Below are 20,218 nucleotides of genomic sequence, written 5' to 3' on the forward strand. Positions count from 1 at the left end.
GCAACTGTGATTAGTCATAATGTGGTTTTAGAGTGGATCAGATGAAAAAGCTCACATCCCAAGGAGCAGAGCCTTATCGGCTTCCTGCCGTGCTTCCCTAGGGACACAAAGACACTGTGGAAGGCTCTGGCTGAGAACCCAGGCTCCAGTGGCAAACTCTTGCGAGCCTTAATAGACAACCAGGAGAATGAGTTAGAAGATGACCTCGCGGGGACAGAGGCGATCTCCGTTGAGTTGGACAACCTCCCACCCGCCCGGAATGCTGTCCCACTCCATCCCACCTGGCACTGGGTGACGTAGCATTAATCGCACTTCCTCCCCTCTCATACCCCGGGTTTAACTCAATTCCAGTTTATGCTGGACAAATATGGCAGTGACTTTGTCTGCAGTTGATCATGTTTAGAAGGAAATTTCTCATCAGCCCAAAGAAAATCCGTGTCTCTGTATTTCCAAATTAGTCTTCAAGATATCCACTTGTTATTGAAAGACCCCAATACTGGTGCCCCCTGGAGTTCGGAGTCGCCCCACATGGCAGCCCTGAGAGGGAAACACAGCAGGAGTTAAGAAGTTTCCAGACAAATAAACCTTCCCTTTTCTATGTGCTTTTACCACAAGTGTGGTCAACCTGGAAAGCAATCCTTCGTAGAGAAAACAAACTGGAAGATCAGCCCTGCCTGACCACAGGGTCCTTTCTCCCCTCAGGTGGCCTGTGCAATTTATGAAGTGGTGTCGATAGGCACCCCTGTCGCAGGCCTGTACCCAAAGATGCTCACCCTTTTCCTGAAGCTGGTCAGCTGCACACTGGGCCAGAAGATGCCCACGTCGACCCTAAACCGCCGCCGGCGGGTGATGCAGCATGGGGAGTGCCAGCAGATCGCAGACCCCTGCAGGTAAACAGCCAGGCGGAGAGGGACTTCCAGAGCAGTCCTGACCCCAGACTCCAGACGGGGCTGGCATGGCCTCAACTACCCGTGAAGAAACGAGGCCCCTCCATCCTTGAGCCTCATAGCTCTTCTTCCCTGGGTACCCGGCATAGTTGCCCAGAACGGTCATATAATGAATAAGCAGTTATGTCCTCTTCCCTAGAGGGCCCAATCCACTTCCTTTGTTTGCTTTCATTGAGACCTTTCAAGGAAAGTTGGAATTCTGTGATTTTCAAGGACACCAAGGAAAGAATATAAAATAAAAATAAATACCACATTTCCTCAAATCTAAGACTTCTCCAGTTGAAGGAAGCAACATTATTTCCCGTAACATTGAGAAAGAAAAAAAAAAAAAAAAAAGAGTCCCAATTAAGTCAGGAATCAGTGTTTTTTTTTGTTTGTTTTTGTTTTTTTTCTTGCGGTACGCGGGCCTCTCACTGTTGTGGCCTCTCCCGTTGTGGAGCACAGGCTCCGGACGCGCAGGCTCAGCGGCCATGGCTCACGGGCCTAGCTGCTCCGTGGCATGTGGGATCTTCGCGGACCGGGGCACAAACCCGTTCCCCTGCATCGGCAGGCGGATTCTCAACCACTGCGCCACCAGGGAAGCCCCAGTGCTTTCTTATACTATTAAATTTGCATTTTATATCAATCCAAAAAGCTCTTTGAGGATTATCAGGTATAGATTTTTATCCTTTATCACACTGCTCTGCTTTCCTGCTCTTTTGCATTAACTTTTTTATTATTAATCAATTAATTTATTTTTGCTGTGTTGGGTCTTAGTTTCTGTGCGAGGGCTTTCTCTAGTTGTGGCAAGTGGGGGCCACTCCTCATCGCGGTGCGCGGGCCTCTCACTATCGCGGCCTCTCTTGTTGCGGAGCACGGGCTCCAGACGCGCAGGCTCAGCAGTTGTGGCTCACGGGCCTAGTTGCTCCGCGGCATGTGGGATCCTCTCAGACCAGGGCTCGAACCTGTGTCCCCTGCATTAGCAGGCAGACTCCCCACCACCGCACCAGCAGGGAAGCCCCTGCACTAGCTTTTTGTTCCGATGTCAAATCAACCCTTTTAAAGACATTTTAAATAGCAGTTAGGCTCAGCACATGTAGTTCCAATAGTACATGTAACTTTACTGAAATGCCCACGGCTCGAAGAGCCATAGCTCAATCCACGCATGTACACGCAGTGTATACACAGGCAATAGCAACTGCATCACAACTACCGTCTGGCCAACAACTGCAACGCACTATCCATTGCGAGATGCATCCTGATTTCCAAGGTGCTGTTTTGTTTTAGAACAAGTGAAACAACCTCCATTCATCCAGGAGTGAGGCAGCGCTGTAGGGAACATTGTTTTAAAAAAGAAACATAATGTGCTATATTTATTCTGTAGAATACAGTGTTTACAAGTAACCAGATCCACACATATCGATATAGAGCCCCAAGATAGAATAAGTGAAAATACAGAATACAGACAGCTTGATGATATTTATTAAGGACTTGGGGATTCACAATTCCTTGCATGGTACTGACTTACTTTTGTGATGCCAATTGTCTCCTTCAGGCTCTCGACTACAACTCTCAAGTGTGTGCAGGCCCAGGCCATGAAAGAAGGGCTGGCCAAAGAATCTGACGAGGGGGACAACATGTGGACCCTCCTCAGCAGTCCCAGTATGCACCACATAGGAGTCTGTGCACTGGCCAGGTAATGTGCAGATATTCCAGAACTGGATATGAAGGAAAAAACTGAAGACAAAGTAAAAATGCAATGCAGGCAACTTCACTGACAGCAACTGATTCAGTAAGGACTTAGAGTCCAGGAAAAAAAAACAGGGAAGAAAGAGCAAAGGGGTTGGGAAGAGACAGTAGGATCAGCCCCAAACTCACCAACCCTGCAGAAAATAGTGATACAATGAACACTTTTAGGCAAACTACACTTCAGTCGGGCACTTGGATAGGCTATTATAAAGTTAAGCCTTGGTGCTCTTTCCTTTTTAACATTCCTTTTTGGATAATTTAGTTTCCTGATAGAGAAATAGACTAAAGTGTCTTCCACTGTTTAGAAAGAAAAAAGCCTCTGCTGCAATGGGAGCCTTGGTTTTCTAGGAGCGTGGCAGCATGGCAGCACAGAGTCATTCCGGACATCACGGAACAACTCTTCCCATCCCTGACCTCCTCCTCGGGAACTACCGGGTAACGGGCACAGCTTTCTTCTCTGAGGCAAGGGAGCACAGCCATCCCAGCAGGCTCACTGGGTCCCAGTGGGGTATTTCTCTCAGGAGTTCAGTGGGAATTTGAGCCACGGAAGAGGGACCCTTTCTGGCATCTTTGGCAATGGAGAGATCCAGCTATTGCCAGAGACACAGTACCCGAGCAAAGAGAGGGAGAAAGAGAGAGGAAAAAGAACCCAGCCTCATCCTCTTCCTGCCCTCTGGTCTGCAGACATCAACTCCCAAGACAGAGAGGGGTAGAGAATCAACCCAGAAGGGACAAAACAAAATGCAACCAACAAATATATTATGGTCCTTTCAAACTCTGGGATAAAGGCTGACCCAGCCAATGCAAAGAAGGAAATTGTCAGTAACTCCTGTTTTCCCTGCTCCATGTTTCCATTTAGATTAGAAATACCTTCTTAACTAGGTGTTTTGGTTCTCATCACCACATAACCTTGATCTGTGGGGTGCTCACTTCTAGAGCTTAGTTCCTGCCAGACTTTTTTTTTTTTTTTTTTCCGGTGCATGGGCCTCTCACTGTTGTGGCCTCTCCCGTTGCAAAGCACAGGCTCCGGATGTGCAGGCTCAGCGGCCATGGCTCGCGGGCCCAGCCGCTCCGCAGCATGTGGGATCTTCCTGGACCGGGGCACGAATCCGTGTCCCCTGCATCGGCAGGCGGACTCTCAACCACTGCACCACCAGGGAAGCCCCCTGCCAGACATTTGAATTCACCCGAGGGCTCCCTCCTCTGCCCCACAAGCAGCTGGGGCCCTACTCTTTAATCATAGCTATAATGCCTTTGGAACTCTCCTGAAGGGAGGCCCTTCCCTGAACTAAAGGGGAGAAGTGTGTCACTTTCAGCTCATGAAGGAGCCAATCCTTTGGAAGCATGGGAATCTACGGGATGTGCTGATCTTGATGGATCAGAGTGCCTGGGACTCCAACGCCATTCTGAGGCAAATGGCCATCCGAGGGCTCGGTAATACCGCTTCTAGAGCCCCTCACAAGGTAAAAGGAGTTTGGGCGGGGACACAAAATAGTTCATCCAAGTAGAGTTTTAAAATAACTATTTACTAACCCACACCCGGTGGTTGCATAGAAATTAAGTGAAAATCCAAATAAGTTGCTGAAGTGGTGGCTCTTGGGTTGAAGGACACGTGACCCTAAGAGAATGTCAATCCCCTTGTCTGGGGTCTCCTACCCTATTCCAGATATACATAGAACAATTTTCAAGATTAAGAGACCTTATTTCAAAATAGGTAAAGAAGCACAAGCAGATAATGTTAGAATCTATCATCAGAGGCCTCTATCACCTAGCCCGCACCGAGGTGGTCTGTGAAAGCTTGAAGGCTCTAAAAAAGATCCTGGAGCTGCTCACAGACCGAGATGTAAGCTTCTACTTCAAAGAAATAGTGCTGCAAACAAGAACCTTCTTTGAAGACGTAAGTGAGCCTGTTTAGGAATCTTCCCTCCCCAGAAGTGAGTTCAGGTAGTGCTTGTAGCAGAAAGAGGTTCAGGTAGTGCTTGTGGCAGACCAGTTTGGTGTTCATTTGCATGCCTTGGCCTGCCCTAGAGATCACCTGCCCCAGAGGTCACCTATCCCAGGGATCACCTGCCCCAGAGGTCACCTGCCCTAGAGATCACCTGCCCTGGAGATCACCTGCCCCAGAAGCCACCTGTTCAATTCCTGTGCAGCCTGTTGGCTTCCTGTGTGTCTGCCTGAGGGTATTCTCTGGCCCATGAATCATGACTGGTTTGAGCAAGGTGGGCCAGATGTGTTGGGAAAGGACCCTCAAACAACAAGAAAAGAGAGTTTGTAGATAAACTCCCTGGCTTCCTCACCCCTCAGAAGGACGGTGCTCCACTTGCCCATAAGGGTACCACACTCACTAATGTTCCCTTTTGTAGCTCTCCTCTCTTGCCTATCATGCTTCCTGGGCCCACCTCCCAGATAAGTGACTTACACCTAAATCCCCATCTCAAAGTCTGCTGTTGGGATGAACCGGTTTGCAGGGTAAAAATAGAGACACAGATGTAGAGAACAAATGATGGACACCAAGGGGGGAAACAGGGGGTGGGGGGGGGGATGAACTGGGAGATTGGGATGGACATATATACACTAATATGTATAAAATAGAGAACTAATAAGCTGCTGTATAAAAAATTAATAAAGTTCAAAAATTCAAAAAAATGAAAAAGAAAGTCTGCTGTTGGGGGCACACAGCTTATGACAGTACTCCCTACAGGGCTAGATGTTATTGCCTCCAACACTACCTTTTCCACGTGCAAGATTTCACAGACTCAAAATGCTTGCGCGATTCATTTCATCCAGGAGTCAGTAACTGCCCCATGGCTCATCGGTCAAATTCGACCCAGAGCATCTTTTTGTAAATGAAGTGTTATTGGAACACAGCCATGCTCATTGGTTACGTATTATCTATGGCAGCTTTCACACTTCATCCCGCAGAGCTGATTAGTTGTTACAGAAACCGTGTGGCCCGCAAAGTCTAAATTATTCACTGTTTGGTCTTTTACAGAAAAATTTTGTCAACCCCTGACATGGTTTATAGCCCTCATTTCAAAAAAGATCAGTCGGGCTTCCCTGGTGGCGCAGTGGTTGAGAGTCCACCTGCCGATGCAGGGGACACAGGTTCGTGCCCCGGTCCGGGAAGATCCCACATGCCACAGAGCGGCTGGGCCCGTGAGCCATGGCCGCTGAGCCTGCGCGTTCGGAGCCTGTGCTCCACAACGGGAGAGGCCACAGCAGTGAGAAGCCCGCGTACCGCAAAAAAAAAAAAAGTCAGTCAACACAATCCTAGGCAAAGGAAGGTCATTTTTCTTTATACCTTCTGGGAAACCAGATTTTATTATTTCGTTTTGGTTTATTCACTGACATCAATGTAAAAATCTTGGTTTATTCACTGACATCAATGTAAAAATCTATTTCATATCTAACTGAAGCCTACTTTTTGTGATCTAAACCTGCCTGCTCCTGTTATGTGGTCAGAGGAGATGGAAATTTCTGGCTGCCTCCTCCAATGCATCCTTCTTAAACATTAAGGCTTTATTAAATTACCTATTCACCTGATAGTCTCCAGACTGAAAAGTCCTTATTTCCTTCATTATTTACCATAAACTTAATTTTTCAGCTCCTTAAATATTTTACAAGCCAGTGACTGTGTTGTATCCCTAAATGAGAGCTGAGAAATATTGAATAGAATCTAAAGAAAAGTTGCCTCTCAAATCCAATCCTTTCCTATTTATTCACTCCAAATTTTTTTAATCTTGCCCTTTCTTCCTGACTCTTTAGCAATTTATTAACTACACCAACCTCCAGACTGCAGTCTGCAACACATGCCCTCAGTCAATCGTCCTCCAGTGTTGTATTTTTCAGTTTCTCTTGTTTGTGTACTAGCCTAAACCTGGCCTTTGAGAGCAGCTTTCTGCTGGTTTCCAACTATTTACTCCAGTGTACCAATATTTACTTTTAATTCTCATCTTGTCCCCAAAATTACTTACTGGGCTCTCACTCAATTTAGTATCTTCTGTAAAATAATGAAGATGTTCTTTTTTTCATGAAACAAATAATTGATGACAATCTTTAACAACAAAGGGTTAAAGTCAGCCCTACAGAGCCCTACCTGTTAGGTTTCCCTGGACTGTTGTTGATCCAATGATAGTAACTCTCTTGGATCTGAGCCTCCAATAATCACAAGTCCATCTACAAGTTTTGCAGTCAAGAGAATATTTCTCAGTCTTAATGCATAAGAAAAAAAAAATAACTAAAGTCTATCTGGTTGTTAGGTTAGACCTTTCACATTCCTAATAGGTATCAATTTCATCACATTTGCATAAACGTAAAGTTTGACAAAAATTGAGTCTTAGTCATGACATGCTATTTACAGTCCTATAACGCACTTTCTGCAAATATATTCAACTATGATACTTTGCCCCTATATTTTTCTGTAGATTAAGCATACAATTCTGTAATCTCTAAGTTTTCCCTTTCTTCTCTTCGATATTTAAGTACTTTCTTGAAAATCTAAAAATATGGCTACACTTTGAAAAAGTGGTACAACAGAAAATATGGCTGCTGTCCCATGCTCCAGGACCTGCTCACTGCTATTTCCCATGCTGGCACCTGAGTAATACTTTAATCTCTCTCCCAGCACCCAAAACACTTTACCCCTTCTCTTTTCTGTTTTTTCATCATCCCAATTGGTTGATTCTCCCTTGACCTAACATTAGGTCTTTGATTTTAGAAAATTCAGAGGACTCTTAAGTAAATACCTCTCTACCTTTTAGATACTTTGTTACTGGTTTGTTTTCTTTTTCTAAAAAGAGATCCTTAAAAAATATACCTTGACCTTACTCCTAGTACATTTAAAGAACGGTTCTACTTATATTTCCCTTCTATGAGGTCACACCTCATGTTACTCAATTAACTTTTCTAGCCTTTTCCTAACAACCCATCTTTATTTTTTTATGGAAGATCTTTGTTAACTTCCTTTTTCATGGCATTTTTGTGTATGTGCCCACTTCTCAGACATTTTATTTTGCCATCAAAATAAACTCCTCTATCTTCTCCCCGTCATATTCATAGGAGTGCTTTTTTATTGGCCCTTGTTTGTTGCTAATCTAAATAATATTCTGGGGAATTCCCTGGTGGTCCAGTGGTTAGGGCTCTGCACTTCCACTGCAGTGGGCATGGGTTCAATCCCTGGTCAGAGAACTAAGATCCTGCATGCCACGAGGCACAGCCAAAATTTTTTTTTAATTTTTTAAATAAATAAATTATATTCTGATACTCAAAATGGCTTTTCCTCTCATCCCTATGCCTTTCTATGGGTATTTTAAACTAGTTTTCTAGATACCCCCCCCCAAAAAAAGAATACTTCCAGAAAATTCACCAGAACTCTGAATCATATCAACAAAGTGTCTGACATAACAGAAGGCCATCTTTCTCCACCACCTTACCCTTTGGCTCTAAAAAGCATTGCCATACTCTGGTTTCTCTTCAGATCGCATACATCCTTCATCTTTTACTAAAAAGCACTGCCCACCCTCTTGGACAAAAAGCAAGGCAGTTCCATAACTTCACATACAAGAGTAGGGCTAAGCACTTGTTTATCTGCTCTCTCTCTCTGAGACACAAGGCCCAAATTTCTGAGCTTCCTGTAATCCCTTTGGAAAGTATTTGGGATCTTGGAGAAGAGTCTTCAGCCTTGGGCAATTTAGATCAGAGGCCCCATAACTCCAGGCTAATGGCGCAATCAGGCCAATTTGTACAAAGTACAGGACAAACAAGCGCCCTCCCCGGCCTTGTGCTGCCAGTACTCCCTGTTTCTCCCTGTTTATTACTCCTGTGGTCACATTTCCCCACTAGCTCATCAGAGTCAGAAACGAAGTCTCCAGCTCCAAATTCATGTCGTGTGGGTAGAGAGCTGCTGGGAAACGAAAGGCATTCTTGGGACACCCAGGGGCTATGCCAAAGGCGCGCCAGGGCTCCAGCCTGCCTTTACGGAAGTGGGAAAGGGCGGGCAGGGTAGGGGTACCAGCTGGGAATGGCCTATGTGGAGGACTCACCCACAACATGTATCTGTCACCACAGGAGCAGGATGATGTGAGGCTGACTGCCGTCCTCTTATTTGAGAATCTGGCATCCCTAACAGGAAGAAGGTGGAAGATTTTTTTTGCTGAAGAAATAAAAAAGAGCATGATTTCATTCCTTCTCCACCTCTGGGATCCCAATCCCAAGATGAGAACTGTAAGTGGCCCTTGCACAGACACCTGCACCTCCTCCTCTCCCCATGGCCGAGAGGGTGCCGGGAAGCCTGGTCTAGCTGGACCGGAAGCCAGGTCTGAAGGCACCACTCGCAAATGAACCTGAAAACCAATTTTCCCATCCTGGGTGCTTTTCTGCCATCACTTCCCGAGTTTGCACTTCCATCTTTGAAACTGGGAAGGTGGCAGCACTGACTGTAAAGCCCTCACATCACTGCCTTTTACTGCTCCTTTCCCAACCCACAACCAGTCAGTGTGTCTTCCCATCTGGAAGGGGAGCCAACATTATGGACTGTGATGCAAGAAACTCTGTTTTTCAGGCTTGCCGTGATGTCCTGATCATCTGCATTCCTTTTCTGGGCCTCCAGGAACTCTATGGGGTATTAGATCATCTCCCTAATGGTCAGGATCTACCAAGGGCCAGGGATTTCTACAGGCAGTTCTGTGCGAACCTGGTGAGTGTGCAGTAGGTGCTGCTTCCAAAAAAATGCAGGCCAAGAGTCCAGGCAAATCCCAGAAGGCAAAGAGCATAGCAAGGAATCCTAGCCAAAGCCGGAACCATCTGGGAAGGACAGCAGTGATTCTGGGTATCCTGTCATATCACCTTCTGCTCTGTCCCCAAGTCCCAACTGGGATCTGTTCTCAATTCCTGAAACTCATCTGTTGATTAGCCCTATAAGCCCCAGTGCCACCCTGACTAAATTTAGAATGAACTAGCTGTAACACACCTTCCAACAGAACAATTAATGGCTGTATGCGTGCTCACTCCTTTAGATGTCCCTTCTAAGGGCCTATAGGATGCTGAGTTTCATAAAGTGTCGCTTCTCAGTTGTCCTCTTTTTTTTTCTTAATTTTATTGAAGTAGACAACTATACGTTACAATATTGTGTTAATTTCTGCTGTACAGCAGTGACTCAATTATACATATATATATTCTCTCCATATTCTTTTCTATTATGGTTTATCACAGGATATGGAATACAGTTCCCTGTGCTATACAGTAGGACCTTGTTGTTTATCCATCCTATATATAATAGTTTGCATCAGCTACCCCAAACTTCCAGTCCTTCCCTCCCCTACCCCCTCCCCCTTTCAGTTGCCCTCTTTGTAACACACATCTCTTCCAGGCAAAGAAAACCCAAGAAATCCTGTGGATCCTCCACACACACTCATTCACCTTCTTCAGCAGCAGCTGGGAGCTGATCAGAAGTGCGGCCACCAAACTCACAGGTGAGGGCATGTCCACGCTCTCCACTCACAGGTCTGCTCTTTGCCATCCAGTTTTGCTTTGCCTGGAAGCTACCCCAGCATGAATGCCGATATGACTGGGAAGACCAAAAAAAAAAAAAAAAGAAAAACAGGAAAGCCAGAAAGAATCCATTTGACGTCTTACAACATCTTCCCTCAAAAGAACCTGTTCTCTTTGCAAACTTACAGTAACAGCTTCTGAATTGCCAACACTCACTTTCTTTCCATCAGACCATTCTCCCTACTGGGTCCTTCATGCTTCTTCTGGTTCCAAGTCATTGCTCCTTCTTTTCCCCAAGTCTTTGATCCAAGCCTGCTGCCCCTGCCTAAGTGTTTTCCTTTGCATCATCCTTTAATATAAACCACAGTCAACCTTCTACGCTCAGTTCGAGCTGAGAGCTTTAGCAGCGATGTGATACTAGTGCAAAGTGTGTGGGCGGGGGACCAGCGGACCTTGGCTCTGCTGTGTGATTCTGGACAAGGCACTTAATTTCTCTGTGCTGCCTCTTTGTCTGATCTATAAAATAAAAGAGGAAAGTAAGTGAATCTCTGAGGATCCTTCTGTTAGGAAATTCTAAGTCTTATCATGAAACGCGTTCCAACTAATCCAGCCCCCAGCAAATAGGCCCACTTGGTTGGCCACATTTACGATTGAGTTAAAACCTAAGGATTCCTTACTGGATCATGTAGAGGATCCCCCTAACCACATTGTAACTTTTTGGAAGACAGGGACCATAGCTTACTCACGTTTGAAACCCTGACAACTGGCGCCCCCTGGAGGACACGGTGTGAGCTTTCCCAAATACATGGGGGGTGAGTGACCACTTCCAGACGTGGCACTCAAGACCCCATAGACATCACCCTCACATCATCCTGGGGGTGCAAAGGGAGTCTATAGCTTGTGCATTCACTAGCTAGATCACTTAACTTCTTACCAGGTGCAGAGTGTGCCCCGACCTGCTTTCCATGGCCTGTTCCTCTACAGTGAAATCAGTAACTTTCTCTCCTGTTGATTTTAGACACCGTTGTTCTCAATTTGACCTACCAATATGTGGAGTTAATAGACAGAGAACAGCTGACCACACGTGAGTACCAGTCCTAGTTTCTGCCCAGAGCACTGTTACATCCTTAGAGAAAGAGAAACGAATGCTGCTCCAAGTCCCATGTCAGCCGTAAAATCGTAGTGTAAAATCGTAGTGCACCCCGTTATCAATCGTCTCTGATACTCCCTAGATACTGGAATTTCTCCAGAGTGTAAGGTGACCCCCAGCTCCATCCCACTGCAGGCATCATTCCCAACAGACTTCGATTTTCCAATTGTTTATAAACCTACTGCTCACAAGGTCAGGATCTTCTCTTCCCTTATTTCAGTGTTAAAACAGATGCTCAATTTGTGGATCCAAATCCTACCTCTTGGGGTAAAACGTGAGCATGGGGGCCTGAGCCCCACCCAGCACTGACCCTCAGTGGGAGCCTTTCTGTGCTGCACAGCTTGGGCCTTGGCTTTCTTCATTCACTGGACATTGCTATTCTCTCCATTTCAGGGCTCCAAGCACTCGACAAGACCCCTGCGAGTGTCCAGAGAGCAGCCGAAGCTGCCTTGCAGACCCTCCTAAGAAGGTGCAAAGAGATGAGCATCCATCCATAAACTATCAGGAAATAAACTGCTAGGCCTTTTCTACAACTGACTCCTGTCTTCATCCTCATAACTCACAGACTTGCAACATCTTGAGGAAAAAGATGGCACCTAGTGTGGGGATGTTGAACTGGTGGTATCTTCCTTACCCTCCAGGCTCTCCCTGGTGCCTTCTGTTAGCAAAAAGCACGCCCACCAATTCACTTGAGGAATAACTTGTGATTTGAGCGGTGACAGCCCCATGGCTTTGCATAGGACAGCCCTCTATCTTGGGAAGCTTACATCCCAGCAGGTATCAAAAAATGACAGAACATGAAACAATTCTGCCACCATTAAGAAGAGAACCACTGCTATCTTCCACACGGAGCCCTTTTGTCTCACGTCTTTGCCAGCTTTGGCCTACTACTCACACTCTTTTCTCTCTAAAGAACAGTCTTACGACAAACTTTAACCTGCCTGTTCTTAAGCTGTAATTTATGTGTCGAGACTGTGTCAGGTACTTTTCTACAAAAGCCCCTTTCTGACATTCTATTAAATCTCATAGTTTCCTTTCCATTTTTATCCTAGAACATGGATCCCTTTGAACTGTGTGTATGCGGGTGCGCATGTGTTAACCTTCGTAGCATCTGAATAATAACTCTTCACTCTTTTTTCACAATGCACACCTGAAAGGCTACATACGGGAAATCATGTACAGACAAAGAAGTTTCTAACACAGAGCCTGGGACTCATTTAACACCACCGCTATCAGGATCATTCATGAGCAACATTATTTTTTTGCTATTATTTTTATCTTATTGACATTTAAATTTCAAACACTGAGCTCAAGTATATGCTGGCCCTTTGTTCAGATTTTTGAAATAAAGATAAATGGACAGACAGCTTTAAGGGTGCAATGTATTTAACATTGCACATTAAATAATTAGAGAAAATCTAAGGGGTGGCATAACTGTATACCTTTATACATTTAGTAGCACAAGTATAGGGACAAGCCATGCAATTGGAGGAAAAAACCTGTTCAGGACCGAACAGAGAGGTCCTTGGCTGCTGACAGAATCTCCCCTTAACTTCAGACTTGACAAAAACCAGGAGTCTGTCAGCATACAAAAACCACTGAATTCAGGACAAACAGTAACAGGATATTAAGGAATTGGCTCTGGCCAGTTGGGATTGTGGAGGCCAGTCTGAAGTAAGCAGGGTTGGCTGGAGGCTGGAAATGTTGCAGCTCAAGTCCAAGATCTGTAGATTAGAACAGCAGTCTAGAGACAGAATGGTTAGTGCATTCTTCAAAGATCCCCAGTTTTCCAAACAAGTTCTAGGATGCTTTACTCAAACAGCAGCAACTTATTATTAAACTGATGTTCCTCTTTATAAACCCCTATTACCTATATTCTAACCCCTTCATCCCCAAGCTCTTTGGGAAAGCATCTTTTGTTTCTACAAAACATTTTAAGGACTAAAGGAATCTTTTAGGTCAGAGATTTTAGGCCAGAGTCCCATTTGTTCATTCACTTAACAAATATTTGTTGACTGCCTATAATTTACAAGGCACTGTTATAACCACTGGGGCTACAATCGTGAGGAAAAAAATAGAAAAATTCTACCCTCATGGAGCTTATACTCTATGACATCTGTGTAGAAATACCAGAGGATGGAGCCAGCCTCCAAGATGGCTCCATGATTCCTTCCTCCTGATGGCTATGTACCCCCCTCCCACAGTGAACAGAAATGCCCTGTGCAATCAATACAATAGTTCAGAAATAACAGTGTGACTTCCAAGCCAAGGTCATAAATCGTATTGCACTGTCTTGAATCACTCACTCTGGGGGAAGCCAGCTGCCAACATAAGGACACTCAAGCGGCCCAAAAAGGTCCATGTGGCCAAGAATTGATGCCTCCTGCAAACAACCAGAGCTAACTTACTAGGCTCGTTAATAAGCCATCTTGGAAATGGATCCATGAGCCCCGGGTAAAGCTTCAGATGACTGAAGCCTCAGTTGACACACTGACTGGACTGTGGGATAAAAGACAGACTGCCCAATTAAATTTGAATTACAGGTTAACGATGAGTAATTTTTTTAGTAAAAGTATGTCCTGATTATTGCATGGGGCACACTTCTACTAAAGAATTATTTATCATTTTTCTCAAATTCAATTTTAACTGAGCATCTTATATTTTTATTTGCTAAATCAAGCAACCCCGGTGCAATCTAACGGGAGTCCTGAGCCAGAATCACTGAGCTAAACCACTCCTGAATTCCTGAACCACAAAACTGTATGAGATAATAAATCCATGTTGTCTTAAGGCACGAAGCTTTAAGGTAATTTGCTATGCACCAGTGGATAACTATTACACAGAAAGTCTGTGATTCCACTTAAAGTCGTATGCAAATTTCTGTGCATAATTGCATAGGTATATTTTCTGGGTAATGGCTTTGATTAAATTCTTAATGGAGTCAGAAGCTATTCCCAAGCATAACATATATGAAACAGAGCAAGAAAAAGAAGGCAAGAGACGCGGGTTTAGTTGACCTCCTTGGCGGGTTAAGTCAAATGACATTTCCAATAGAAATTTCTGCAATGACGGAAATGTTCTATATCTGCACTGGCCAATATGGTGGCCACTAGCCACGTGTGGCAACTGAACACTTGAAATGTGGCTAGTCCATCGGAGGAATTAAGCCTTTAATTTTAAATTTAAGTAGCCATATGTAGCTAGTAGCTACAGTATTGCACAAGACGATATCAGAACATGGGGCAAAGAGTCATAACAGAATTTGGGCTGAGCCACCCAGAACCTTAGGACGTTCTCAAAAAGTATAAATTCACTGACACAAGACCTTGTCTGATACTTCTTTACATATCCACCCCCACTATTACTCTCCATCCATCCTAGCAACCAGCAGAGCCTTCCTTATCATTGATTGGTGGAAATTAGGTACAATGGCCCCACGAAACACGCATCACTGCTAAATCTTTGTCTAAACCCTAATCTTAGAAGGATTCACCCTGACAAGAATTTCCGAGTCTCTTTTTATCATATTCCAGCTTCACCCCTTACTAGCTGTGTGACTTGGGAAAATCATTTTACCTCTCTGTACTTCAATTTCCACATCTGTAAATTGAGATCATAATTATCTACCTCAAGGTGCTATTGGGAAGATTAAATGTATTAATGTACATGTAAAGCACTTAGAAAGCCTGCACAGAATCATTTTTAAGCAAATGTTAACTACACAATGTAAATATTGATATAGTAACACATTTATTATTAGAATCACAAATTTTAACATAAACTCAGCAACTGGCATATAAAGCCAGCTGATTATCTTACCCCACGTGGCCACGTTCCTGGCTCGGCAAACGTTGCTGCCCTTCTTGAGAGCATGTAGACAAGGCGGCCCCTCTAGTCAGAGGATCCCAGCTCAGCTGCTCTGGCGGCCTCTTTCTGACTGCAATTCCGCATTGCAGCCTTCTTACTTGCTGTCTTATCATACAGAATAAGCCACGGTCAGGCTGTGTCGCAGGGGAAATTTAGACCTATTTGCTCTCCCCAGCAATTATCTCTCGTAATCCCTCCCAACCACTACCTTCCGCTCTCAAAGAGTTGCCCCCGCCCCCCTTGATGCCTCTCTTTCTGTCAGTCCTCCACTGGCCTCCATGCTTCGTCTCTATGGTTCAAACGCAGCCATGTTACTTGGGGCGGAGAGACTTACTGAGGGTCTTAGGGAAAGAGAGTTCTAGAGAAAAATTATGTTCAAGAACTCGTGAAGAAATTACAGATTTGTTTTTCATTGTTACTCCTGCTGCTTGCCTCACTATTATTTGCACATGTAATTGTTTTTCAACTCGTGTTTACTTTAGGATAGAGAACGATGTTCACAGACTGCTTAATGGGCCAGCGCTACTTTGAAGCGTTCTGAATCACATTATTTTGCAATTCAGCGCTCTGCCCTTTAACCCAACAATAAGAGCCAGTGTTCTGCTGGTAAATCAGGGACGTTTAGCTTGGCTGACCTTGCTAAGAAGGCAGTTTTACCAGAAAAGAGGAAAATAAAAAATCACAGATGGGAAGAAAGAAATAAGCTTCCAAAGAAAGAAGCCAGGGGGATTGCTTCACTGGAATTGTCCCCTTACCACCATAGTTTTAAAAGTTAAAATCAAGACCAGGCACTTCTTCTGGAGACCTCAAGAGACTCCAAGATTGCAGCAAAGTATTTTCTAAAAGTGTTTTATTATCACTTGATTTAGTCCCCAACCCTGCCACTCTCCTTCAGATGACCTAAGTATAAAAGTAGAGAATGCATGTCAGTCACACATGGTAGCATCCCGTGAGCTGATCAGGAGCTTTGATCTACACCCCTGACAGAAAGCAACTCTCTGACAAGGAATCTTCTATAGCTGCAGTCTGGGAATTATCATTTCTTGGAATTTCTCTTTCTTTCTAATTTACTGCAGGTATCCCTAAGACTGGGAGAGTAGAAAACATAGGTAGAGTCAGGAGCAACATGAGGGAAAGACAGTGGGGTTCATTACAAAAATGTACGTGTGTTTGTGTACATATAAAAATCACCAAGTCATGACCTGAGAAATGGCGTTTACTTCTTACCTCTACTTTGTCAAACTTTATTTATCAAAACAAAACAATCTTACTTATTTGTATTCCTTCTGGACACACTGTCCTGGATTTTATTTATTGAATTATGTGGTTATCCTGAAAGCAAGATAAATTTGGAGAGCACGATTTTCTAAATATATGTGACTCATAGTTTCTTTTTCAATTTGGGAGCCACCAAAAGACACAGGAAATCCTTCCTTCTACCTTACCTACCACTTCCTCCAAATATTCTGAGGTAAATCTTGAGGATTAAATTGACCAATGCCCTAACACCTCAATTGAACATTGGTCAAAAAGAAGCTGAATCTTAAAAATGGGAAACCTGGAGAATTGCTTATTAGTCTGCAGGAGAGTTTAACCAGGACTTTTAAAATTTTTCTGGGAAAGATGGGGGAGTTGAAATTTATCTTTACCTTGAGTCCAGTGGAATTATAAGAAAGTCATTAATTATCCCACATCCAGCCCTCAGTGACTCTGCTTAGGGCCGGGATGGTGAGAATGTGCCAGACCTGTGGATGGAGGTAGACAGGCCTGTGGGGCCATTATCCAGTCTGTAACTTCCATAGAGGATGGAATGGAGCCCCGTGACAATAGCAGAAAGGTGTTACTAAGAGATGAAGATGGCTAAATAGCAAAGGGCCAAATATTGAATGACAAATCAGGTTCCACTATATCTGGAAGACACTGGGTAGCCAGAAGAAGTTCTTGAACAACGTAATAAAATAATAACTTAGTATTTTAGCATGTAATTACCAGAGTAGATAAACTGGTAAGTCAGACAGTAGGTGATAGACTTTTGGACTCAGGAAATATTATAAAAAGAAATGACAGGGTGGTAAATTACTAGTAAGGAGATTGAATCAGTAATCAAAAACCTCCCAACAAATAAAAGTCTAGGGCCAGATGTCTTCTCCAGTGAATGCTACCAAACATTTAAAGGAGAGTCAATACAAATCTTTCTCAAAAGCTTCCAAAAAATAGAACACTTCCAAACTCATTTTATGAGGCCTGCGTTAACCCAATACCAAAAGCAGACAAGGATGCTACAGGAGAGGAAAGTTACAGACCAATATCCCTGATGAATATAGATGCAAAAGTCCTCAGCAATATATTAGCAAATCAAGTTCAACATTATATTAAAAGGATCATATATCGTGATATGCTTGAGTGAGATTTATGGCATAACTTAGTTCATAGGAATCTAGATCAACTTTCTCTTCTATGAAATATCATGTCAACCAACTGCATTGATGACATGCTGATTGGACCTAGTGAACAAGAAATAGCAACTACTCTAGACTTATTGATAAGATATTTGTATGTTAGAGGTTGGGAAATAAATCTGACTAAACTGAGAGTATCTCAGTGAAATTTCTAGGGGTCCAATGGTGTGGGGCCATGTGGAGACATCCCATCTACAGTGAAGGATAAGATGTTGCATCCTGCCACTCCTACAAACAAGAAAAGCACAACGTCTAGTGGGCCTCTCACTTCACAGCAAAAAAAAAAAAGTGCTGCAACAGGCCTTAGTATTTTGGAGCCAAGCCCTGCCATCCTCTGCAAATAAATACTCTTCTTTCAAGAAACAACCCTTGGCTTGCTACTAGGCCTTAGTAGAGACTGAACACTTAATTGTGGGCCACCAAGTTACCATGTGAGCTGAGCTGTCCATCATGAACAGGGTGTTATCTGACCCACCATGCCAGAAATTTGGGCGTGCACAGAGGTACTCCATCATCGAATAGAAGTGATGTATATGTGATTGGCCTGAGCAGGCCAAACGGCATAAGTAAGTTATGTGAAGAAGTGATGCAAATGCCTATAATCCTTACTCCTGCTACACTGCCTTCTCTCACCCATGTTCACCTATTGCCCCATGATACACGATGAGCACCATGATTAGCTTACAAAGGAAGAGAGAACTCATGCCTGGTTTACACATGGGTCTGCACAATATGCAGCCACGACCCATGAGCAGACCACGGTGACACTACAGCCCCTTCTCTGAAAACAGCAGTGAAGGGAAATCCTCCCAGTGGACAGAACTTTGAGCAGGGCCCCTCATTGTCCACTTTGCTTGGAAGGAGCAGTGGTCAGATGTGTGACTATATACAGATTCCTGGGCTGTGTCCCATGATTTGGCTAGATGGTCAGAGACTTGGAAAGACTTGATTGGAAAATTGGTGCCAAGAAAATATAGGGAAGAGGAACATGGATAGACCTCTCTGAATTTTCAAAAAATATGAAGATATTTGTGTCCCATGTAAATATTCACCAAAATGTGACCCCAGCAGCAGAGGGATTTCATAATCAAGTAGAGAGAATGACTTGCTCTGTGGAACTGGTCAGCCTCTTTCCCCAGTCATTCCCAACATAACCCAATGGGCTCATGAATAAAGTGGCCATTGTGGCAGGGATAGAGGTCATGCTTAGACTCAGCAACATGGAGTTTCATTCACTAAGGCTGACCTGGCCACGGTCACCACTGAGTGACCAGTCTGCCAGCAGCAGAGACTAACACTGAGTCCTCAATACAGCACCATTCCCCAGGGTGATCAGCTAGCTACCTGATGGCACATTGATTACATTGAACAAAGCATCTATTATGGAAGGGGTAGTGTTTTGTTCTCACTGAAATTGACACTAAGCGTGCATATGGATTTGCCTTCTCTGCATCCAATGCTTCTGCTAAGACTACCATCTGTGGACTTACAGAATGTCTTATCCACTGTCGTGGTATTCCACACATCATTGCTTCCAATCTAGGAACTCACTTCACAGCAAGTGCTGCAATGGGCACATGCGCATGGAATTCACTGGTGTTACCATGTTCCTCACCATCCTGAGACAGCTGGTTTGACAGGATAGTGGAATGGACTTTTGAAGATTTAGTTACAGTTCCAGCTAGGTGGCAATACCTTGCAGGGCTGGGGCAAGAATCTGCAGAAGATTGTATATGCTCTGAATCAGCACTCAATGTATGGTGCTCTTTCTCCCATCCACTATTCAGAAATCCAAGAACCAAGGGATGGAAATGCGAGTGACATCACTCACCCACTGGCATCACTGACTGTTATTATTCCTCATAATCCATTAGCAAAATTTTTGCTTTCTCCTCCCATGATCTTATGCTCTGCTGGCCTAGAAGTCTTAGTTCCAGAGGGTAAATACTTCCACCAGGAGACACAAAAATGATTCCATTGAATGGGAAGTTAAGACTGCCACCTGGCTGCTTTGGGCTCTTCAGGCCTCTGAATCAACAGGCAAGGAAGGAAGTAACTGGGCTGACTGGAGTGACTGATCCTGACTACCGAGGAGAAATTGGACTACTACTCCGTAGTGGAGGTAAGGAAGAGTATGTCTGGGATACAGGAGATCCTTTAGGGCCTCTCTTAGTGATACCATGCCCTGTGATTAAGGTCAATGGAAAACAACAACATCCCAATCCAGGCAGGACTACTAATGGCCCAGACCATTCAGGAATGAAGGTGTGGGTCACTGCATCATGTAAAGAACCACAAGTAGCTGAGGTGCTTGCTGAAGGCAAAGGGAATACAGATCTGGTAGCTGAAGAAGAGAGTTAAAATACCAGCTACAATCACATGACCAGTTGTAGAAACGAGGACTGTAATTGTCCTGAATATTTCCTCTTTATTTTGTTATGAATTTGTGTGTGTATATTAAGCAAATATCATTTTTTTCTTTCCTCTCTTATTTCCTTATCATGCAACATAAGATTACTTACTTTATATCATAGTATTTAAGTATTGTTCATTTTACATCATAGTATTTAAGTTACAGG

At 44.1% G+C, this 20,218-nt stretch overlaps 1 protein-coding gene across 1 annotated transcript in view; it reads left to right on the top strand.

Moving 5' to 3' along the window:
* MROH2B (maestro heat like repeat family member 2B) overlaps positions 1–15,106 on the top strand; it is a 56,486-nt gene extending 41,380 nt beyond the window's left edge. Inside the window, 12 exon segments of the mRNA XM_082621764.1 lie at positions 102–228; positions 703–890; positions 2,482–2,622; positions 3,024–3,097; positions 3,100–3,137; positions 3,992–4,138; positions 4,390–4,572; positions 8,742–8,897; positions 9,235–9,369; positions 10,042–10,144; positions 11,182–11,247; positions 11,707–15,106. Coding sequence (XP_082477890.1) covers positions 102–228; positions 703–890; positions 2,482–2,622; positions 3,024–3,097; positions 3,100–3,137; positions 3,992–4,138; positions 4,390–4,572; positions 8,742–8,897; positions 9,235–9,369; positions 10,042–10,144; positions 11,182–11,247; positions 11,707–11,810 — 1,462 coding nt within the window. The 3' untranslated portion in view covers positions 11,811–15,106.
* Positions 15,107–20,218: the final 5,112 nt, after the last annotated feature.

This window comes from Mesoplodon mirus, assembly GCF_964341445.2.
Source record: "Mesoplodon mirus genome assembly, chromosome: 5".
Taxonomy (NCBI): Eukaryota; Metazoa; Chordata; class Mammalia; order Artiodactyla; family Ziphiidae; genus Mesoplodon; species Mesoplodon mirus.